Source organism: Grampus griseus, assembly GCF_964374135.1.
Source record: "Grampus griseus genome assembly, chromosome: 4".
Lineage (NCBI taxonomy): Eukaryota > Metazoa > Chordata > Mammalia > Artiodactyla > Delphinidae > Grampus > Grampus griseus.
The window spans coordinates 80,703,217-80,728,094 of record NC_138997.1 but is presented as its reverse complement, the minus strand read 5'-3'; the positions used below and the strand labels follow the sequence as shown (position 1 = coordinate 80,728,094).

Here is a 24,878-nt window from a genome sequence, read left to right as displayed (position 1 = left end):
TTGCTTTTCCATGCAGGATAAGGCAAAGATAAAACTATAAATTATAAAAGTCAAATCCCAAAGTCTACTCTTAATATTGTACTCAAATAGTATCTTTGGAAAGCACAGACCATAAGTAAAAAGCATTTAAGAAAAGAAATTAAACTTTTAAAAACATCTAAAACATCTCTGAAGTACTCCTAGTAACACGGTAATTACAAAATGATGGAGAACCAGTGGGGTACACAATTTACCTTGGGATCCAGCTTGGAGAAGGGACTAGGTCTGTCTCCCCAGCTGCTAATTTCCATGATATTCTCAAAGTCTTCTTTCATCAAATAATACGCGTCCATAAGAGCAACAACATCCTGTACTCCTTCTATCCCTTGTGAGGTCAAGGGCTGTACAAGTGCATCCCTTATATGGGACAGATAATCCACGTTTACAGTCCTTTTGCTGGAGTAAGTTCTTAAACCAAAACAAAAGATACACTGTAATCGATGGCAAACTACCACCAACTCATAGTCCACTTTTAATAATGTTAATGTATCTACACAATGTATCTACACAAATATAGTGGAAACATCAAAGAGGCACACCCCAGGGCAAAGTGATACATCACCTTGAAAAAGTGGTGGGCAGGGAATAGGAAAGGAGCTGAAAGACAGGCCTTCAGCTTGAGCTATGAGAAGAGCAGGGGAGAAGAGCCCTTTCAAGCTTCTAGAGGCCACCTGTATCTCTTGGCTCGTGGTCCCTTTCTCCATGTTCAAAGCCAGCAGTGGGAGCGCAACATCTTCACATCTCTCTGACTGATGCTGCTGCCTACCTCCACCACTCCTTTTTTTTTTTTTTTTTTGTAAAAACACTTATGATTACATTGGGCCCATCAGATAATCCAGGGTAATCTTCCCATCTCAAGATGGGAATAAATTTGTGTTGTTTTAAGCCAGTAAGTTTTGGTAATTTGCTATAGCAGCAATAGAAAACTAACATGGGGTGGCAAAAAAATGACCCACACCATAAACTACGAAGAGGGATCATAGTAGGAAGCAGAATTCTACAGGAACAGAAGAAAGGAACATCTCAGTTCAGTTTTAAACAAAAGTTAAGGTTAGACTAATATTAATATTCTTTCCAGGGACTAGAAAGGAAAATAAGATTGCTTAAGTAGTTCTTCATGGTTAAAAATGAGTCCCTAAAGTTCACTTAATATTTGTATGCAAGCACATTTCTAAGTTTCTAAACTGTAAAAAAATTTAACCAAATTAAGAATTTTTGAACGTCCTTAAACTTCTCCAAGGACATTGGTTTTCAATCATCTGAGTATCCACCTTCTGTAATACGCTAAACTGTATCCCCCTGTCCCAAATGACTAGGTCAGTTTACTATTAGGATAGGAGGCAAAAACTAGTTCATGTATTTAAATAGTTCCCTTTTTCCTATTAATTTATTTGGAGGCCAATATATTATGTATGCCTACTAGTAATAGGCACAGTCACAATAACAATAAATAATAGCACTACCTCAGATTTATATAGCTTTAAAACTTATCTTAACATTATGGCACATCTACCATCTGGCTTTATTCTCCAAAGTATCCTTTTAAGTAATAAAACGAGTGTCATACCAGTTACAGATAATAAAACTCAGGGCCGTGAACTTATCCATGTTCACTTATCTAGTTAGTAATGAAATCAAAACTAAAACACAAATCTTTGTGACTCATGCTATCCTTATTAAAGGCTAGATATACTACCCTGATAAAATGCCACACATAGAGTAATACCCCGCTTACCTGAGACTCATATGCAATGCTAGGTCCTGAACAATACGATCGTGTTTGCCCATAGATGAGTGCTTCCCCAACCAACTTGGGAAGGTAGGAAACTGGGTCATGTACCCCCTCATTAACTCTCCAGGAAGAACACTGGCATAAATGGCCTGAAAAAATTAATTGCAGTCCACAAGTTAAATTCAGTACTGAGTTAAGTTGCTTCTTTAGCAGCTGTTGGCTTCCAAGCAGTCTCCGGAAAATGCAGTAACATTGCTCCCGGTACCTAATTCCAAGATAGGCCCCTTCCCTCTCTCCCTCATCTGTTGGTATGGGAAACTTCAACTTGAGAAAACAATTAATTGCAGTAAATGCCTTGGTCCAAAACATGTTATGGCCCTCACAGATCATCTAGCCAACACAGACTCCTCAGCCAACTGATCTCAACATACACCAGTTACCTCACAATGCCAGTGTTATACAAAAAAACTGTTTAAGAGGAATATGATTGTCTTCAACATAAGATATCAATAAACCAGGTGGATCAAAGCATGGAAAATCTAATAATTAGAGAATTAAGTAAACTGACACTTGAGAAAAGTTTTTTTTAAAGGTACCCTTGGATATCATCTATATCCAGGGTTTTTACCTTTTTTTATATATAAATTTATTTATTTCTGGCTGTGTTAGGTCTTCGTTGTGGGCTTTCTCTAGTTGCGGTAAGTGTGGACTACTCTGCAGTGCACGGGCTTCTCATTGCGGCGGCTTCTCTTGTTGTGGAGCATGGGCTCTAGGTGTGCAGGCTTCAGTAGTTGTGGCATGCAGGCTCAGTAATTGTGGCTCATGGGCTCTAGAGCACAGGCTCAGCAGTTGTGGTGAACAGGCTTAGGTGCTCCGTGGCATGTGGTATCTTCCCAGACCAGGGCTCGAACCCGTGTCCCCTGCATTGGCAGGCGGATTCTTAACCACTGCTCCACCAAAGAAGTCCCAGGTTGGAATTATACATAGGTTGGAATTATACATAGATCTTGTGTCCTGCTTTGTTCTAATAATATTCTCTCATAAGTATTTTTTATATTAGATGTTTTTTAAAGGTTGGAATTATACATAGATCTTGTGTCCTGCTTTGTTCTAATAATATTCTCTCATAAGTATTTTTTATATTAGATGTTTTTTAAAGGTTGGAATTATACATAGATCTTGTGTCCTGCTTTGTTCTAATAATATTCTCTCATAAGTATTTTTTATATTAGATCATCTTTACAAGTAATTTTAAAGGCTGCATAATGTTCCATCAAGAGGATCTACCATAATTAATCAGACTCCTATTGCTGAACATGGAGATTTTCTCCCATTTCTTGCTATCAAAATTAATGCTTTAGGGCAGGGGTCCCCAATCCCCGAGCCACACACCGGTATCGGTAGGAACCGGGCTGCACAGCAGGAGGTGAGCGGCGGGCAAGCGAGCGAAGCTTCATCTGTATTTACAGCCGCTCCCCATCGCTCGCATTACTGCCTGAGCTCCACCTCCTGTCAGATCAGCAGCAGCATTAGATTCCCATAGGAGCGTGAACCCTACTGTGAACTGTGCACGTGAGGGATCTAGGTTACGCGCTCCTTATGAGAATCTAATGCCTGATGATCTGAGGTGGAGCTGAGGCAGTCCCATCACCCCCAGATGGGACTGTCTAGTTGCAGGAAAACAAGCTCAGGGCTCCCACTGATTCTGCATTATGGTGAGTTGTATAATTATTCCATTATATTTTACAATGTAACAATAATAGAAATAAAGTGCACAATAAATGTAATGTGCTTGAATCATCCCAAAACCATCCCCCCGCTACCATCCGTGGAAAAACTGTCTTCCATGAAACTGGTCCCTGGTGCCAAAAAGGTTGGGGACCCCTGCTTTAGGAAGTAGTTTTGCACATTAAGCTGTTCCTGTGTTTAACATTATTTCTTCAGGATAAATTCTCATAGGTATAATTATTAGGTACAAAAAAAAAAATGAACACTTTTAAAACATAAGAGAAAGGAATCTTTAAAAGAAGAGTAGACCTCCAGAAGCCCCTTGCTTGTTAGGTCAATATTACATAAATATGCAAAACTCAAGAATAAATAACCAGTCTTAATTATGAAAGTTTGCAAAACTCTGTTTTGAGTAAAAGATACCAACCTAAATAAAGTACCCAATACAAAGCTGCCTCTGTATCAAGGAAGAATAAAGAAAATCAGAATTCATATATCCGAAAAATGGCTGTGAACCTGCCCTGGTTGCATTTCTTCAGGGATGAGCTACTTAGTAACAATCTGAGAGAGCCAAGAATGACAAAAAAGAAATGGATTCTTAAGGTAAAAGAGAGCAAATGAAACTTTTGACTTACATCTTAGTTATGACCAAAATCTGACATTCCTAGTTCCATGTGTCCATTTACATTAAAAACATTGAAAAATAAGAGTAGATTAAGAAATAGATAATAGTGACCACAAGGTACTTTAATCTATAACAGATTATATTTTTTGCCATTAAGAGACATAATGTTTATCTGGTATTTCAAATAATTACAGGAGCTAAAAGCTATTTTGTTCTAACTAAAGCAGGGTCTGCGCTTTAAGGAAAGCCCTATGCTTACCTGTGTGGGCAGAAGACTCCAGTTTTGCTTATTCCGGATCTGACGGTCCACTAGGTCACCATCAGATATGCTGTCTGCTGCTCTGCTTAAAAGCATCAAGTGCTTTTTCATGTCACCCCTGCAGGAATAAACCAGTCCGAATTACACCACTGTCCACACTCCACACCCCTCCCTCCCAGGTATCTGGCCCTACCCCTCATTAGCTCTGAACACTCACCCTGCGGCTACAGGCTTCACATGTATGTAGTTCTCCTGGACAAAGAGGGGTGCTATTGAATAATCATGAAAAAAGAGATCTAATTTGTCCACAAGTGACATATGAGCAGTCTCCTCTCCAGTTACAAACACTTTCCGGGCAACGTCAAATGGGCCCTAAAAAGAGAGAGGGACATACCTAGTAGAATGACCAATAACCAAAACACTGACAACACCAAATGCTAGCTAAGATGTGGATAAACAGAAACTCTCTTTCACTGCTGGTAGGAGTGCAAGATGGTACAGTCACTTTGGAAGACAGATCGGTAGTTTCTTACAAAACTAAATATATTCTTAACATACCATCCAGCAACTCCGCTCCTTGGTATTTACCCAAGTGAACTGAAAACATATCCACATAAAAAGAAATGACTTACAAAGCCATGAAAAGATATGGGGAAACCTTAAACGTATATTACTAAGTGAAAGAAGTCAATCTGAAAAGATGACATACTATACGACTCCAACTATATGACATTCTGAAAAAGGTGAAACTATGGAGACAGTAAAAAGATTAGTGGTTACCAGGGGCTGGGGGAAGGGAGGGATGAACAGGCAAAGCAAAGAGCATTTTTGGGGCAGTGAAAGTATTCTGTATGATACTACAATGGTGGATAAAGGCCACTACATATTTGTCAAAACCCACAGAATGTACACCACCAAGAGCAAACCCTGATGTTAAACTATGGACTGTGGGTGATAATGGTGTGTCAGCGTAGGTCATCAATTGTAACAAATGTGCCGCTCTGGTGGTGGGTGTTGACAGTGGGGGACATTATACAGGGGGACATGCAGGCAATCTCGATTTTGCTGTGAACCTAAAATGGCTCTGAAAATGTTTACTGATTTTTTAAAAAGAGGAAAGGAGGGGAAAAATACTGTTTAGTCATTGCTCTAACTGTAATAATAAATTCTGACTGGTGACTAGGTGAAACAACACAGAGACAATTGATACAGACCTGTAGTTTCAGAGAGGTCATTTAAACTATAAGCCAACTGAAACAAGATTATTCTGAACAGTTCCAAAACCATTCAAAACATGAAATCCATATATAAGGGACTCTAGAAAGGCCATTTCATAACTACTGAGGCATAAAACTTCCCTTTCTCAAAATTTACAATTACATTGACAGTCCAGTAAGGAAAAATTCATTTGAATTAGAAACACTTTTAGCAGCTGTCTATATCTCTTACTATAAATATCCATAGGTTCCACAGGTGGCTCAAGGAACTATAATAACTATTTCAATTAAATTAATACTAACAGGAAAAGAAGTGCTTTGGCACTTAAGAAGTGGAAATTTATTTTACCAATTTGATATCCTTTTTGGCTCTAAGAGAATCAGCCTTAGCCTGGTCATAGGTTAGTGCTTTACTTCGTGCACACCACATACTCAGATTGTGTAAAACCTGAAAGAATCACAAGTAAGACACTGTTAAGACAGGAAAATACTGCCACTCCCCATCCCCAAAACACTGAAGGCATCCATTCAAAATCATCATTAATGTTATATAATATATATCTCATTTACCTGTCTGATATCTTGATTGGCTCCCAAAATTATTTCATTCATAGCTGGAGGGGGGATCTTTAAACCCTCTTTAAATGCAATAGACATCATAGCACCCTGAAATTGACAAAGGGGAATGAATCTTCACTCATTTTTTTTAATTCATATAATCAGATTTTTAAAAAATATTTATCAGGTACTTTTAAAAACTGACCCAGAAAACACGGAAAAAATAAAATGACACTTTCCCAAAGGATATTATAAGTTTCAGTCTCCAGGCTTTGAAGACTGGAGATCTTATGGGGCATTTTTCTACAAAGCTTTCATCTGAAAAGATTTCCGCTTTATGATGAGGTTCTGCCGACACTTCCAATCTTCTAGGAGCTTGTAAAACTGTGGAACTGAAGAGCCGTTGTGGATCTTGGATATTACCTTTCCCAAACCTCATATATCCCAGAAATCATATTTTCACTCACAGAAAGATAGACAAGATGAAAAGGCAGAGGGCTATATACCAGATGAAGGAACAAGATAAAACCCCAGAAAAACAACTAAATGAAGTGGACATAGGCAACCTTCCAGAAAAAGAATTCAGAATAATGATAGTTAAGATGATCCAGGACCCTGGGAAAAGAACAGAGGCAAAGATCGAGAAGATGCAAGAAATGTTTAGCAAAGATCTAGAAGAATTAAAGAACAAACAAACAGAGGTGAACAATACAGTAACTGAAATGAAAACTACACTAGAGGGCTTCCCTGGTGGCGCACTGGTTGAGAGTCCACCTGCCGACACAGGAGACGCGGGTTCGTGCCCCAGTCTGGGAAGATCCCACATGCCGCGGAGCGGCTGGGCCCGTAAGCCATGGCCACTGAGCCTGCGCGTCTGGAGCCTGTGCTCCGCAATGGGAAAGGCCACAACAGTGAGAGGCCCACGTACCGCAAAAAAACAAAAACCTACACTAGAAGGAATCAATAGCAGAATAACTGAGGCAGAAGAACGGATAAGTGACCTGGAAGACAGAATGGTGGAATTAACTGCTGTGCAACAAAATAAAGACAAAAGAATGAAAAGAAATGAAGACAGCCTAAGAGACCCCTGGGACATTAAATGCAACAACATTCGCATTATATGGGTCCCAGAAGGAGAAGAGAGACAGAAAGGACCAGAGAAAATATTTGAAGAGATTATAGTAGAAAACTTCCCTAACATGGAAAAGGAAATAGCCACCCAAGTCCAGGAAGCACAGCAAATACCATACGGGATAAACCCAAAGAAAAACATGCCAAGACACATAGTAATCTAACTGGCAAAAATTAAAGACAAAGAAAAATTATTGAAAGCAGCGAGGGAAAAATGACAAATAACATACAAGGGAACTCCCATAAGGTTAACAGCTGATTTCTCAGCAGAAACTCTACAAGCCAGAAGGGAGTGGCATGATATACTTAAAGTGATAAAAGGGAAGAAACTACAACCAAGATTACTCTACCCAGCAAGGATCTCATTCAGATGGAGAAATCAAAAGCTTTACAGACAAGCAAAACCTAAGAGAATTCAGCACCACCAAACCAGCTCTACAACAAATGCTAAAGGAACTTCTCTAAGTGGGAAACACAAGAGAAGAAAAGGACCTACAAAGACAAACCCAAAACAATTAAGAAAATGGTAATAGGAACATACATGTTGATAATTACCTTAAACGTGAATGGATTAAATGCTCCAACCAAAAGACACATGCTCGCTGAATGGATACAAAAACAAGACCCATATACATGCTGTCTACAAGAGACCCACTTCAGACCTAGGGACACATTCAGACTGAAAGTGAGGGGATGGAAAAAGATAGTCCATGCAAATGAAAATCAAAAGAAAGCTGGAGTAGCAATACTCATAATCAGATAACATAGACTGTAAAATAAAGAACATGACAAGAAACAAATAAGGACACTACATAATGATCAAGGGATCAATCCAAGAAGAAGATATAAAAATTATAAATATATAAGCAACCAACATAGGAGCACGTCAATACATAAGGCAACTGCTAAGAGCTATAAAAGAGGAAATTGACAGTAACACAATAATACTGGGGGACTTTAACACCTCACTTACACCAATGGACAGATCATCCAAAATGAAAATAAATAAGGAAACAGAAGCTTTAAAAGACACAATAGACCAGATAGATTTAATTGATATTTATAGGACATTCCATCCAAAAACAGCAGACTACACTTTCTTCTCATGCATGGAACATTCTCCAGGCTAGCTGACATCTTGGGTCACAAATCAAGCCTCAGTAAATTTAAGAAAATTGAAATCATATCAAGCATCTTTTCTGACCATAACGCTATGAGATTAATAACCAAGAGATCACTGAAGAAAACAAAGAGGAAATCAAAAAATACCTACAGACAAATGACAATGAAAACACGACGATCCAAAACCTATGGGATGCAGCAAAAGCAGTTTTAAGAGGGAAGTTTATAACCATACAAGCCTACCTCAAGAAACAAGAAAAATCTCAAATAAACAATCTAACCTTACACCTCAAGGAACTAGAGAAAGAAGAACAAACGAAACCCAAAGTTACCAGAAGGAAAGAAATCATAAAGATCAGAGCAGAAATAAATGAAACAGTAACAAGGAAAACAATAGCAAAGATCAATAAAACTAAAAGCTGGTTCTTTGAGAAGATAAACAAAATTGATAAACCATTAGCCAGACTCATCAAGAAAAAGAGGGAGAGGACTCAAATCAACAAAATTAGAAATGGACGAGGGGAAGACGGCGGAAGAGTAAGACGCACAGATCACCTTCCTCCCCACAGATACACCAGAAATACATCTACACGTGGAACAACACCTACAGAACACCTACTGAACGCTGGCAGAAGACCTCAGACCTCCCAAAAGGCAAGAAACTCCCCCACGTACCTGGGTAGGGCAAAAGAAAAAAGAATAAACAGAGACAAAAGAATAGGGACGGGACCTGCACCAGCGGGAGGGAGCTGTGAAGGAGGAAAGGTTACCACACACTAGGAAGCCCCTTCGCGGGCGGAGACTGCAGGTGGCGGAGGGGGGGAGCTTCGGAGCCACGGAGGAGAGCACAGCCACAGGGGTGCGGAGGGCAAAGCGGGGAGATTCCCGCACAGAGGATCGGTGCCGACCGGCACTCACCAGCTCGAGAGGCTTGTCTGCTCACCCGCCGGGGCAGGCGGGGCTGGGAGCTGAGGCTCCGGCTTCGGTCGGAGCGCAGAGAGAGGACTGGGGCTGGCGGCGTGAACACAGCCTGCAGGAGGTTAGTGCACCACGGCTAGCCGGGAGGGAGTCCAGGGAAAAGTCTGGACCTGCCGAAGAGGCAAGAGACTTTTTCTTCCCTCTTTGTTTCCTGGTGCGCAAGGAGAGGGGATTAAGAGCGCTGAGCGCTGCTTAAAGGAGCTCCAGAGACGGGCGTGAGCCGCGGCTAACAGCGCGGACCCCAGAGATGGGCATGAGACGCTAAGGCTGCTACTGCCGCCACCAAGAAGCCTGTGTGCGAGCACAGGTCACTCTCCACACCTCCCTTCCAGGGAGCCTGTGCAGCCCACCACTGCCAGGGTCCCGGGATCCAGGCACAACTTCCCCGGGAGAACGCAGGGCGCGCCTCAGGCTGGTGCAACGTCCTGCTGGCCTCTGCTGACGCAGTCGCGCCCCACATCCGCACCCCTCCCTCCCCCTGGACTGAGTGAGCCAGAGCCCCCGAAGCAGCTGCTCTTTAACCCAGTCCTGTCTGAGCAAAGAACAGACGCCCTCCAGCGACCTACACGCAGAGGCAGGGCCAAATCCAAAGCTGAGCCCCTGGGAGCTGTGAGAACAAAGAAGAGAAAGGGAAATCTCTCCCAGCAGCCTCAGGAGCAGCGGATTAAAGCTCCACAATCAACTTGATGTACCCTGCATCTGTGGAATACATGAATAGAAAACGAATCATCCCAAATTGAGGAGGTGGACTTTGAGGGCAAGGTTTATGATTTTTTCCCCTTTTCTTCTTTTTGTGAGTGTGTATGTGTATGCTCTGTGTGAGATTTTGTCCGTCTAGCTTTGCTTCCATCATTTGTCCTAGGGTTCTATCCGTCCAAGTTTTGTTGTTGTTTTTTTTCTTAATATTTTTTATTTTAATAACTTTATTTTATTTTACTTTATCTTCTTTCTTTCCTTCCTTCCCTCCTTTAGACAACGAATCATCCCAAATTGAGAAGGCTGACTTTGAGAGCAAGATTTATTAATTTTTCCCCTTTTCCTCTTTTTGTGAGTGTGTATGTGTATGCTTCTGTGTGAGATTTTTGTCTGTATAGCTTTGCTTCCACCATTTGTCCTACGGTTCTATCCATCCAGTTTTTTTTTTTTTAATTTTTTTCTTAATAATTATTTTTTTAATAACTTTATTATATTTTATCTTTATTTTATTTTACCTTACCTTCTTTCTTTCTTTTTTGCTTCCTTCCTTCCTCCCTCCCTCCCTTTCTTTCCTTCTTTCTTTCTCTTTCTTTCTTTCTTTTCCTTTCTTTCTTTTCTTTTCCTTTCTTTCTTTCTCTCTTTGTTTTTGTATCTTTCTTTCTACTTTTCCTCCCTTTTATTCTAGGCCGTGTTGATGAAAGGCTCTTGGTGCTGCAGCCAGGAGTCAGTGCTGTGCCTCTGAGGTGGGAGAGCCAACTTCAGGACACTGGTCCACAAGAGACCTCCCAGCTCCACATAATATCAAACGGCGAAAATCTCCCAGAGATCTCCATCTCAACACCAGCACCCAGCTTCACTCAATGACCAGCAAGCTACAATGCTGGACACCCTATGCCAAACAACTAGCAAGACAGGAACACAACCCCACCCATTAGCAGAGAGGCTGCCTAAAATCATAATAAGTCCACAGACACCCCAAAACACACCACCAGACGTGGACCTGCCCACCAGAAAGACAAGATCCAGCCTCATCCACCAGAACACAGGCACTAGTCCCCTCCACCAGGAAGCCTTCACAGCCCACTGAACCAACCTCAGCCACTGGGGACAGACACCAAAAACAACGGGAACTACGAACCTGCAGCCTGCAAAAAGGAGACCCCCAAACACAGTTAAGATAAGCAAAATGAGAAGACAAAAAACACACAGCAGATGAAGGAGCAAGATAAAAACCCACCAGACCTAACAAATGAAGAGGAAATAGGCAGTCTACCTGAAAAAGAATTCACAATAATGATAGTAAAGATGATCCAAAATCTTGGAAATAGACAAAATGCAAGAAACATTTAACAAGGACCTAGAAGAACTAAAGATGAAACAAACAATGATGAACAACACAATAAATAAAATTAAAAATACTCTAGATGGGACCAACAGCAGAATAACTGAGGCAGAAGAACGGATAAGTGACCTAGAAGATAAAATAGTGGAAATAACTACTGCACAGCAGAATAAAGAAAAAGGAATGAAAAGAACTGAGGACAGTCTCAGAGACCTCTGGGACAACATTAAACGCACCAACATTCGAATTATAGGGGTTCCAGAAGAAGAAGAGAAAAAGAAAGGGACTGAAAATATTTTAAGAGATTATAGTTGAAAACTTCCCTAATATGGGAAAGGAAATAGTTAATCAAGCCCAGGAAGCACAGAGCGTCCCATACAGGATAAATCCAAGGAGAAATATGCCAAGACACATATTAATCAAACTGTCAAAAATTAAATACAAAGAAAACATATTAAAAGCAGCAAGGGTAAAACAACAAATAACACACAAGGAATCCCCATAAGGTTAACAGCTGATCTTTCAGCAGAAACTCTGCAAGCCAGAAGGGACTGGCAGGACATATTTAAAGTGATGAAGGAGAAAAACCTGCAACCAAGATTACTCTACCCAGCAAGGATCTCATTCAGATTTGATGGAGAAATCAAAACCTTTACAGACAAGCAAAAGCTGAGAGTTCTGCACCACCAAACCAGCTTTACAACAAATGCTAAAGGAACTTCTTTAGGCAAGAAACACAAGAGAAGGAAAAGACCTACATTAACGAACCCAAAACAATTAAGAAAATGGGAATAAGAACATACATATCGATAATTACCTTAAATGTAAATGGACTAAACGCTCCCACCAAAAGACACAGATTGGCTGAATGGATACAAAAACAAGACCCATATATATGCTGTCTACAAGAGACCCACTTCAGACCTAGAGACACATACAGACTGAAAGTAAGGGGATGGAAAAAGATATTTCATGCAAATGGAAACCAAATGAAAGCTGGAGTAGCAACTCTCATATCAGACAAAATAACTTTAAAATAAAGACTATATTAGAAGAGACAAAGAAGGACACTACATAATGATCAAGGGATCGATCCAAGAAGAAGATATAACAATTGTAAATATTTATGCACCCAACATAGGAGCACCTCAATACATAAGGCAAATACTAACAGCTATAAAAGGGGAAATCGATAGTAACACATTCATAGAAGGGGACTTTAACACCCCACTTCCACCAATGGACAGATCATCCAAAATGAAAATAAATAAGGAAACACAAGCTTTAAATGATACATTAAACAAGATGGACTTAATTGATATTTATAGGACTTTCCATCCAAAAACAACAGAACACACATTTTTCTCAAGTGCTCATGGAACATTCTCCAGGACAGATCATATCTTGGATCACAAATCAAGCCTTGGTAAATTTAAGAAAATTGAAATTGTATCAAGTATCTTTTCCGACCACAACGCTATGAGACTAGATATCAATTACAGGAAAAGATCTGTAAAAAATACAAACACGTGGAGACTAAACAATACACTACTTAATAATGAAGTGATCACTGAAGAAATCAAAGAGGAAATCAAAAAATACCTAAAACAAATGACAATGGAGACACGACGATCCAAAACCTATGGGATGCAGCAAAAGCAGTTCTAAGGGGGAAGTTTATAGCAATACAATCCTACCTTAAGAAACAGGAAATATCTTGAATAAACAACCTAACCTTGCACCTAAAGCAATTAGAGAAAGAAGAACAAAAAAACCCCAAAGTTAGCAGAAGGAAAGAAATCATAAAAATCAAATCAGAAATAAATGAAAAACAAATGAAGGAAACAATAGCAAAGATCAATAAAACTAAAAGCTGGTTCTTTGAGAAGATAAACAAAATTGATAAACCATTAGCCAGACTCATCAAGAAAAAAAGGGGGAAGACTGAAATCAATAGAATTAGAAATGAAAAAGGAGAAGTAACAACTGACACTGCAGAAATACAAAAGATCATGAGAGATTACTACAAGCAACTCTATGCCAATAAAATGGACAACCTGGAAGAAATGGACAAATTCTTAGAAAGGTATAACCTTCCAAGACTGAACCAGGAAGAAATAGAAAATATGAACAGACCAATCACAAGTAATGAAATTGAAACTGTGATTAAAAATCTTCCGACAAACAGAAGTCCAGGACCAGATGGCTTCACAGGTGAATTCTATCAAACATTTAGAGAAGAGCTAACACCCATCCTTCTTAAACTCTTCCAAAAAACTGCAGATGAAGGAACACTCCCAAACTCATTCTATGAGGCCACCATCACCCTGATACCAAAACCAGACAAAGATACTACAAAAAAAGAAAATTACAGACCAATATCACTAGTGAATATAGATGCAAAAATGCTCAACAAAATACTAGCAAACAGAATCCAACAACACATTAAAAGGATCATACACCATGATCAAGTGGGATTTATCCCAGGGATGCAAGCATTCTTCAATATACACAAAACAGTGTGATACACCATATTAACCAACTGGAGAATAAAAACCATATGATCATCTCAATAGATGCAGAAAAAGCTTTTGACAAAATTCAACACCCATTTATGATAAAAACTCTCCAGAAAGTGGGCATAGAGGGAACCTACCTCAACATAATAAAGGCCATATACAACAAACCCACAGCAAACATTATTCTCAATGGTGAAAAACTGAAAGCATTTCCTCTAAGATCAGGAACGAGACAAGGATGTCCACTCTCACCACTATTATTCAACATAGTTTTGGAAGTCCTAGCCACGGCAATCAGAAAAGAAAAAGAAAAAAAAGGAATACACATTGGAAAAGAAGTAGTAAAACTGTCACTGTTTGCAGATGACATGATACTATACATAGAGAATCCTAAAAATGCCACCAGAAAATTACTAGAGCTAATCAATGAATTTGGTAAAGCTGCAGGATACAAAATTAATGCACAGAAATCTCTTGCATTCCTATACACTAATGATGAAAAATCTGAAAGAGAAATTATGGAAACACTCCCATTTACCACTGCAACAAAAAGAATAAAATACCTAGGAATAAACCTACCTAGGGAGACAAAAGACCTGTATGCAGAAAACTATAAGACACTGATGAAAGAAATTAAAGATGATACCAACAGATGGAGAGATATACCATGTTCTTGGATTGGAAGAATCAATATTGTGAAAATGACTATACTACCCAAAGCAATCTACAGATTCAATGCAATCCCTATCAAATTACCAATGGCATTTTTTACGGAACTAGAACAAATCATCTTAAAATTTGTATAGAGACACAAAAGACCCCAAATAGCCAAAGCAGTCTTGAGAGAAAAAAACGGAGCTGGAGGGATCAGACTCCCTGACTTCAGACTATACTACAAAGCTACAGTAATCACAACAATATGGCACTGGCACAAAAACAGAAACACAGATCAATGGAACAAGATAGAAAGCCCAGAGATAAACCCACGCACCTATGGTCAACTAATCTATGACAAAGGAGGCAAAGATATACAATGGAAAAAAGACAGTCTCTTCAATAAGTGGTGCTGGGAAAACTGGACAGCTACATGTAAAAGAATGAAATTAGAACACTCTCTAACACCATACACAAAAATAAACTCAAAATGGATTCGAGACCTAAATGTAAGACCAGACACTATAAAACTTTTAGAGGAAAACATAGGAAGAACACTCTCTAACATAAATCACAGCAAGATCTTTTTTGATCCACCTCCTAGAGTAATGGAAATAAAAACGAAAATAAACAAATGGGACCTAATGAAACTTAAAAGCGTTTGCACAGCAAAGGAAACCATAAACAAGACGAAGAGACAACCCTCAGAATGGGAGAAAATATTTGCAAATGAATCAACAGACAAAGGATTAATCTCCAAAATATATAAACAGCTCATGCAGCTCAATATTAAAGAAACAAACAACCCAATCCAAAAATGGGCAGAAGACCTAAAAAGACATTTCTCCAAAGAAGACATACAGATGGCCAAGAAGCACATGAAAAGCTGCTCAACATCACTAATTATTAGAGAAATGCAAATCAAAACTACAATGAGGTATTACCTCACAACAGTTAGAATGGGCATCATCAGAAAATCTACAAAGAACAAATGCCGGAGAGGGTGTGCAGAAAAGGGAACCCTCTTGCACTGTTGGTGGGAATGTAAATTGATACAGCCACTATGGAGAACAGTATGGAGGTTCCTAAAAAACTAAAAATAGAATTACCATATGATCCAGCAATCCCACTACTGGGCATATACCCAGAGAAAACCATAATTCATAAAGACACATGCACCCCAATGTTCACTGCAGCACTATTTACAATAGCCAGGTCATGGAAGCAACCTAAATGCCCATCGACAGACGAATGGATAAACAAGCTGTGGTACGTATGTACAATGGAGTATTACTCAGCCCTAAAAAGGAACGAAACTGAGTCATTTGTTGAGACGTGGATGGATCTAGAGACTGTCATACAAAGTGAAGTAAGTCAGAAAGAGAAAAACAAATATTGTATATTAACGCACGTATGTGGAACCTAGAAAAATGGTACAGATGAACCAGTTTGCAGGGCAGAAGTTGAGACACAGATGTAGAGGACAAACGTATGGATACCAAGGGGGGAAAACCGCAATGGGGTGGGGATGGTGGTGTGCTGATTTGGGCGATTGGAATTGACATGTATACACTCATGTATATAAAATTGATGACTAATAAGAACCTGCAGTATAAAAAAACAAACAAAAAAGAAATCATATTTTCTCTGTGTATATGCTGTGATAAAGCTCAGAACTTAAAGCACTGGTTCAAAAGTTACATTTATGTTAAAACTGTAATAGCTATAGTTCCTCCCCAAATTGTACGCATTTATACATCTGTCATTAACATATGAAAATACCCTTTCCCATACCCTAGACAACACAATATATTGTCAAGATTTAGAAATGGAAAAAAAAAAAAATTGACCCAAAAATATATAGGACAGTGTGATGGAGAAAAATATTCCAATTATCATACCTTAATTTGTTCAACCCGAGGTCTTTGAAAACGAAGATCAAAACAGTAATGAACCAAAGATCGAATCTTGGGATGATTTCTATCATTGCACATACAAATAATGGGAATTTTTGTATGTTTTATCAGGCCAATTAATTCCTGAAAGGAAAATTTGCAACATAAAAACAATTTATAAAAGAACAACAGAATACCACACAACGTATGTATTTTAGGTTTTAAAACCTCCTCAGCAACATGCCTGAATTGCCGTAAATATCACAGCATGATAATTAGTTCTTTAAATATATATTTTTTTAAAAAAATAAAAATCAACAGTGAAACTTCAAAACTACGGTGATTTCATTACCTGAATTCCTCCCCTGTCCTCATTGCCGGCCATGCCATCTACTTCATCCATGATGAGAGCATGTTTCGTGCCTACTGAATGGGCTGCTCCACCTGCCCCACGTTGAGAAGCAATGGGACGGGACACAAACAAAATCACAATTGTTCAAACACGGCTGCTTTAAAAATGTATCTATGTAACACATGTCCATGGCGTGAAATTCAAGAGGCACTAGAGTAAGCAGTGAGAAGAAATTCTTTCCCACCTTTGTCTCCTAGGATATGCAGTTTCTAGAGGCAAACAATGGGAACAGTCTCCTGTACGTATATCCCTTAAGAGACATTCTATACATATTAAAAACATGTGTACATAAAAATATACACCTTGGTTTTATCATTTAATATGTTTTTGTGATCTGTTCCTTATCTGCACATACACAACACCTTATTTATTAAAGGCTATTTAAATATTCCATTTTACACATACATCATAATTAACCACTTTCCACTGATAAAATATGAAATGCCTCCAATCTTTTGCTATTATGAATCGTGTGCAATGAATACCCCTATATATCTGTCATTTTGCATATATACAAGTATAACGGTTGCTAATTTCCAGAAACTGGATTTTCTGGGTTAAAGGGTATGTATAATTTAACTGTGAGCAATACTGTCAGATTGCTCTCCAGAGCTGTACTGATTTATACTCCCCCCAATCATGTATAAGAGTGACATTTCCTGAGCAAATTCTTTTTATCATCTTCTACCGTTCAGGTGACCATGCAATATACCATAGATTCTAAATATGCAGTATAGTCTGTAATTTGGGTATCTTATTTTCCACATAAACTCTGGCCATGCCAGACCACTAGCTACAACCTGAAACACAGTGGCACTTTCACACTATGTCCTTTCTCCTCCTCTACCACCTTTGCCTGAAATAACCTCTTCCACCCACAAACTATTCCCTTTCTCATTTTTCAAGGTCCTCTGAACAAACGTCACCTTTTACTGGTAGTTTTCCCCAATGTCTCAAACAGAATCATTCCTTCACTTACAGCCTTTATCTCTTCTCTCATCGCACTGTATTATTTATCAACCTTCTCTCTTCACAGGATTCACTTTTGAATCCTCTAAAATCTGCATAAATGTGTCCACATATACATTTTTATCACATTCTCAGAAATCACTAAGACCTGACCAAAAAAAAAAGTTAACTACTGGCTTCCCTGGTGACGCAGTGGTTGGGAGTCCTCCTGCCGATGCAGGGGACACGGGTTCGTGCCCCGGTCCGGGAGGATCCCACGTGCCGCGGAGCGGCTGGGCCCGTGAGCCATGGCCGCTGAGCCTGAGCATCCGGAGCCTGTGCTCCGCAACGGGAGAGGCCACAGCAGTGAGAGGCCCGCGTACCGCAAAAAAAAAAAAAAAGTTAACGAGTGTCCTATCAGAATTATGTCAGAGGCTTTTCTTATTCTCTCATTAGCTCTAGGACTTAGAAGGGTGCCTGGCACATAGTAATGTTCAATACTGGTTACTGAACATTGAAATTAACCTGTTTTTCTTACATAACCTCTCCCCTCCACCAAAAAAAAACAGTTTAAAAATCCACGTACTTGAATAAAAACCTTTGATGCTGGTATTATTCAGCGATTCAGCAACAATCTCCTTCAAACTGTTCTTACTCCGAGTGTCACTTGCATTCAGTTCCACGTAGCTATATCCCAATTCCTAATCAAAATATTGGACACCATTACTATCACAATGCAAATTAATAACTCACCCCCCAAAAACAAGGCAATTAAGAAAGAAAGAGTAACCATGGGTGAAAAGATAAAGTAGGATACTAACAGACAATAAGATGAACTATAATATGCCTCACATTACTAAGAGATTTTTTAAAAATATCATATACATAACATACCACACACATGTAAACACAAACAAGTTTGGTCTTAAAACCTTAGCTCACATAGCACTAATCTGGAAGAGTATATTTGAACACAAGCAATTTTAAGAAGTTTGCTTCTTAAAGTCCCCAAAAGAATTAAATATAACCATCCTAAAATTTCAATAGTAGATCTAGAATTAATCTTTATTAGGATAACAAAAAGTAATTATTGACTCTTCAAGATAAACTATACAATCATTCTTTGTCAAACTATCCCGATACACAATCTTCCTGTCAAATTGTGAAAAGTAATTTGGACTTATTTCCCAAAATTGATCATTATGTTGATCATAAGGCATTATGAAAGACCATAATTCAATTCCCAAAAAAAGTAATGATAATAATAAAGGGAAAAAAGAGCCATCTTCACAATTGTAAAGACTAGGGAAAAAATTTTTGTTTTTTTAAATGTTAAATAATAGAGTAGAAAATATATAGTTATTACACCAACTAAAAATTTATGGTCTGGTCCATACAACAAAGACTAAATGAAATCACCAGCCTATCCAACAGAGGGTTGGGAAATCCAGCAATAATTTTTTTTTTTTTTTTGCGGTACGCGGGCCTCTCACTGTTCTGGCCTCTCCCGTTGCAGAGCACAGGCTCTGGACGCGCAGGCTCAGCGGCCATGGCTCACGAGCCCAGCCGCTCCGCGGCATGTGGGATCTTCCCAGACCGGGGCACGAACCCGCATCCCCTGCATCGGCAAGCAGACTCCCAACCACTGTGCCACCAGGGAAGCCCCAGCAATAAATTTTTAAAATATATATATATATTTATTTATTGGGTTGGACCGGGTTTTAGTTGCGGCACGCAGGCTCCTTAGTTGCGGCATGTGAACTCTTTAGTTGCAGCATGTATGTGGGATCTATTTACCTGACCAGGGATCAAACCCAGGCCCCATGCATTGGGAGCATGGCGTCTTAACCACTGCGCCACCAGGCAAGTCCCAATCCAGCAATAAATTTAAAGTAAGTTTAAAACCTCTCATTTTATTATGCTGATACTATTTCATGTATCGTTTCATAGCATCCTGATACATGAGCCCTGCTTGGCTCTAGTGCCTCGTCCTCTCATTGTCCAGAGATATGGCAGCTGTAGAGACAACAAGAGCAGAGGCAGGATCCCATAGCAGTGAAGAGTTAGACTACCTGGGTTCACACTGTGCCACCACCCTCCTCTATAAGCCTGTTTCGTTTGTCACATGAGGATGGCAACAGTACCTATATTGAGTACACAGCATTCTTCCTACAAGGGTATATAAGATATCTGTATCTATAAGAGTCTGCAAGACATATTATCTATAAGATTATACACCCAAGGGCTTATTTGCACACTGTCTGGCACACAAGTGAATATCACCTATTATTATAATTACCAATATTTAAAAAAGGATGAAAATGACAAATACGCCCAGAACCAAAGCAAATTCTAGAGGTTTGATTTTAGAAAAGTAAGGACAGAATACCCACCTGACAAACCAGAGAAGCTGTGGTTGTTTTGCCAACACCGGGAGGGCCTGAGAGCAATGCAGCTTTAAAACTGGAGCCATCATCTTTGCCAGCAAATTTACCAAACTTTGCTGCTAGGAAGAAAGAAGTTCCAGAATGTTAACCTCTACTACCTAACAGAAATGCAGGAATGGCAGGAATAACTGCGTAAAGTTAGCATCAGAAGCACCTCCAGTTTAGTTCGAAATTTGCAGAATATTTTTTACAAAGTATAAACAACAGTTTCCAGAGCATTTAGTGAAATTCTACTCCCTATCTCACCTCCACTCAAAATAAAACACGAAAACTTTAAAACCCTGATCTGAAACAATAATCTTATAAGTTTCCTTTCCTACAAAAGCACAGGTCATGGAGCACACTACCTGGGCTCTGATCCTAACTCTACCGCTCACCAGCAGCTGGGAGAACTTCAGAAGTGACTTAACCCCTCTGTGTCTGTTTCCTCCTTTGTAAAATGAGGGTAACAATAGTAATGCGTCTAGTGGGCATGCTGTGAGGATGGACATGCTGAGCACAGAGCCTGGCATGTCTCAGTAAATACTAACAAGCACAGTCACCTACATGATCACAAAAATAATGAACTGAAAATGCTGTATCTGCAACTATCCTGCCCAGCTCAACTCCTCCCCTTATCACATGGGGACCTGGCACATAATGGGTTCTCAATTCACATACCAGGACTGAGAGAGAGATGGTTAGACCTACTTCAGGCACGGGAAAACGGACTATAGTTCACCCGAAGCCTTAAAAAGTCTTCTCTAGGTACACAAAGCACTTATACCACCTTTTATTTGGTGTTGGAAAGAGAAAAGGGGTCAGCTTAAGTTTAATCCTGTATTATTACAATTATATTATCTGTTATAAAGAAAATAAACTGGCATTGTTGGCCAATGTCTAGTGACCACCTAGACATTAATAACCCGGTCATTGCTTTGGGAATTCACTATGATGCTCACTAAATTTTTCCTTCTTATTTCTCACACAGTATCGCCCAGGGCTGTGGCTGGAGCTCAAGACAACACTACTAACATTTGTGATTGGAAACTTCAGTTCCAATAATAAACACTTTGGACATTAAATACATATTGCAACTGTTCATTTTCCGTGCCTACCAAAAGCAAACATGCTACTGGGATTCTCAGGCTGCCTACTCGGTAAGCGTGCCTCAGCTTTTTATTTGCACCTTTCCTCCCAAGTCTCTCTGGCCCTCTCAGGGGTCTTGCTCTCACATGTCTCGGACCTTGGTACATGTATGCTCTCCCACCCGACACTCCCCTCCCTTCACTTCGCTAACTCCTTCTTAGTTTCCAAGTCTTAGCTTAGATATCTCTTCCTCTAGGGATGGGAATCCCTGACCACACACTTCCACCCCCTGAGGACCCTATACTTAACCCTGTAACAGTACTTAGAACAATACATTTTAATTACTGGTTTACCTACGTCTCCCTCACTGACCGGGAGTGCCTTAAAGGGGACTGTGTTTTGTTCACAATAGCATTCCCGGGGTCTAGCACAGCACCTAGGCTCAGAGCAGGCTCTCAATAAATGCTTGCTGAGAGATCAATGAACCAACTACTACACTTCCTAACACATGTGTCACTGAGCAATGACATGGTGACAGACACACAGAAAAATGAATGAAGCTGTAAAATCACCGTGTTTCTTATCCTCGGATGGACTCTTGTGCCAGTTTTGGAGCCAGCGTAGGAGTTTGTTGGCACAGCTCTGGTCACCTTGCTGTCCAATTATGGTCTTGAGCGAGGATGGCTTATATTTATCCACCCAGAGCAAATTCTCCACTTTGTTTTCACTGCTGTCATCAGCCAAATTCCTAGCCCAGCTGTCACCATTTGTTTCCTCAGCCACCTGCTCCTTGAAGTCCAGGCCTCTCTGAAACATACTTGTTTCCTTTTTTATTGACTTTATAGAGCTTTGCTTTTTGGGAGTCAGTCTGCACTTTTTAGATTCTGATTCCTTCTTAGTTGGACTAATTTTTCTTTTTCCTTGGTCATTTTTTTGGGGTGTTCTTTCCAATTTGGATTTTTCTTTCTTCATCTTAAAAATTGGAGGAAAAAAGAAACCTGATGAGATATAGAGAATTTCTATCCTTCTAAATGTACTCTAGAGGGCAATCTAAGATATCCAAATGAGCTACCCAACCTGGGTCTGTCTTTTCACAATGGACCCTGCTATTTGTGGAAATCCCCACCTTCCAAACCTTAAAAAAATTAACAGCACACCGAAAAGCACCCAAATACAATTTTAAAAATGAGAATATATTAGTTTTTTGAAAGTAATAAGTATTATAAAATCAGTTTAAAAAAACGTAAAGGGGCTTCCCTGGTGGCACAGTGGTTAAGAGTCCGCCTGTCGATGCAGGGGACACGGGTTCGTGCCCCGGTCCGGGAAGATCCCACATGCTGCAGAGTGGCTGGGCCCACGAGCCATGGCCGCTGAGCCTGCGCGTCCGGAGCCTGTGCTCCGCAACGGGAGAGGCCACAACAGTGAGAGGCCCGCGTACCGCAAAAAATAAAAAATAAAAAAAGGTAAAGGATTAAGAATTTGTTTTCTGACTAGTTAATATTCAATTCCTCCACAAAAACTCATACACAAATGTTCATAGCAGCATTATTATATTTTATACATACAAATAATTATATTATTATAGCCAAAAGAATGGAAACGACCCAAAATGGCCATCAAAAGATGAACAAATAAACAAAATGTGGTATACCCACACAATGGAATACTAATCACCAATAAAAAGGAGTGAAGCACTGATTTATACTTCAACATAGCTGAACCTTGAAAACACGATGCTAAGTGAAAAAAGCCAGGAAAAAAGACCACATATTATATGTTTCCCTTTATAGAAAATTTCCAGAACAGGTAAATCCATAGACAGAAAGTAGAGTAGTGGCTGCCAGGGGTGGGAATGAAGAGTGACTGCTAATGGGTGTAGCGTTTCTGTGGGGAGTGATGAAAATGTTCTGGAATAGACAGTGGTGACAGCTGCACAGTCTTGTGAATATACTAAAAACCACTAACATACATTTTAAAAGGGTGAATTTTATGATGTGTGAATAATGTCTAAATAAAAAGAAAAGTGCCTCTGCATTGTTGGTGGGAATGTAAATTGATACAGCCACTACGGAGAACAGTATGGAGGTTCCTCAAAAAACTAAAAATAGAACTACCATACGACCCAGCAATCCCACTACTGGGCACATACCCTGAGAAAACCATAATTCAAAAAGAGTCATGTACCACAATGTTCATTGCAGCTCTATTTACAATAGCCAGGAGATGGAAACAAGCTAGGTGTCCATCGACAGATGAATGGATAAAGAAGATGTGGCACATATATACAATGGAATATTACTCAGCCATAAAAAGAAACGAAATTGTTATTTGTAGTGAGATGGATGGGCCTAGAGTCTGTCATACAGAGTGAAGTAAGTCAAAAAGAGAAAAACAAATACTGTATGCTAACACATATATATGGAATCTAAGAAAATTAAAAAAAAGGTCATGATGAACCTAGGGGTAAGATGGGAATAAAGACACAGACCTACTAGAGAATGGACTTGAGGATATGGGGAGGGGGAAGGGTAAGCTGTGACAAAGTGAGAGAGTGGCATGGATATATATACACTACCAAACGTAAAATAGATAGCTAGTGGGAAGCAGCTGCATAGCACAGGGAGATCAGCTCGGTGCTTTGTGACCACCTAGAGGGGTGGGATAGGGAGGGTGGGAGGTAGGGAGACACAAGAGGGAAGAGGTATGGGAACATATGTATATGTATAACTGATTCACTTTGTTATAAAGCAGAAACTAACACACCATTGTAAAGCAATTATACTCCAATAAAGATGTTAAAAAAAAAAAAGTGCCTCTTTACCAGTGAGTGGGTGCTAAAATTAGTGGGTGAATGTTTGAGGAACAACAAGGTATTAAAGTATCTCCCCAAGATATTTATCAGTTACAAAGGGGAAAAACTGTCACTTCACTGGTGGGAAAGGCAGGCAGAAATCATCTTAACCAAGTAACAAAGGTTAACATCACCAGTAATAAGACATACCGACATTATGCACAGCTGATACGATACACTGAGGAGGACAGAGTATCACTTATGTGGTCTTCTTTGCCAAAAATGCATAACCTCAATCTAACCATGAGAAAACATCAACAACCCAAACTGAGAGACATTCTACAAAACAACTGACTAGTACTCATCAAATCAAGGTCATAAAAAGACAAGGAAAGTCTTAAGGAACTATCATAGATTGGAGGAGACTAAGAAGACACAACTCAGTGCAGTGTGGGATCCTAAGGATAACGGGGGGGAATTGTGAAGTTAACAGCATGGCATCAATGTTAACCTCCTGGCTTTGATAACTGTATTACGGCTATGTAAGCTGTCAACATTAGGGGACACTGATGACAGGCTAATCCAAATCATTCTCCAAGATTTTTCCAACTGGAATAAATCGGAAGACCACCTCACCACTTGGATGACAGAGCTGGGGACATTTAACTTGGGCTGCTGGCACCCCTGTGTCCTACACGTGGACAAGACCTGTATATA

At 39.6% G+C, this 24,878-nt stretch overlaps 1 protein-coding gene across 4 annotated transcripts in view; it reads right to left on the bottom strand.

Moving 5' to 3' along the window:
* Positions 1 to 24,878, bottom strand: part of RFC1 (replication factor C subunit 1) — an 81,804-nt gene that overhangs the window by 2,842 nt on the left and 54,084 nt on the right. For 3 of the 4 annotated variants that reach the window (XM_082652973.1, XM_082652972.1, XM_082652974.1), the window contains 11 exons: positions 21,943 to 22,342; positions 20,249 to 20,361; positions 18,442 to 18,556; positions 16,848 to 16,939; positions 16,502 to 16,639; positions 6,171 to 6,266; positions 5,950 to 6,048; positions 4,601 to 4,755; positions 4,384 to 4,501; positions 1,775 to 1,920; positions 234 to 447 (listed from right to left, as the gene is read on the bottom strand). In XM_082652973.1, coding sequence (XP_082509099.1) covers positions 234 to 447; positions 1,775 to 1,920; positions 4,384 to 4,501; positions 4,601 to 4,755; positions 5,950 to 6,048; positions 6,171 to 6,266; positions 16,502 to 16,639; positions 16,848 to 16,939; positions 18,442 to 18,556; positions 20,249 to 20,361; positions 21,943 to 22,342 — 1,686 coding nt within the window. The remainder of the gene's footprint in view (positions 1 to 233; positions 448 to 1,774; positions 1,921 to 4,383; positions 4,502 to 4,600; positions 4,756 to 5,949; positions 6,049 to 6,170; positions 6,267 to 16,501; positions 16,640 to 16,847; positions 16,940 to 18,441; positions 18,557 to 20,248; positions 20,362 to 21,942; positions 22,343 to 24,878) is intronic. The other variant, XM_082652971.1, reaches the window with a different exon arrangement.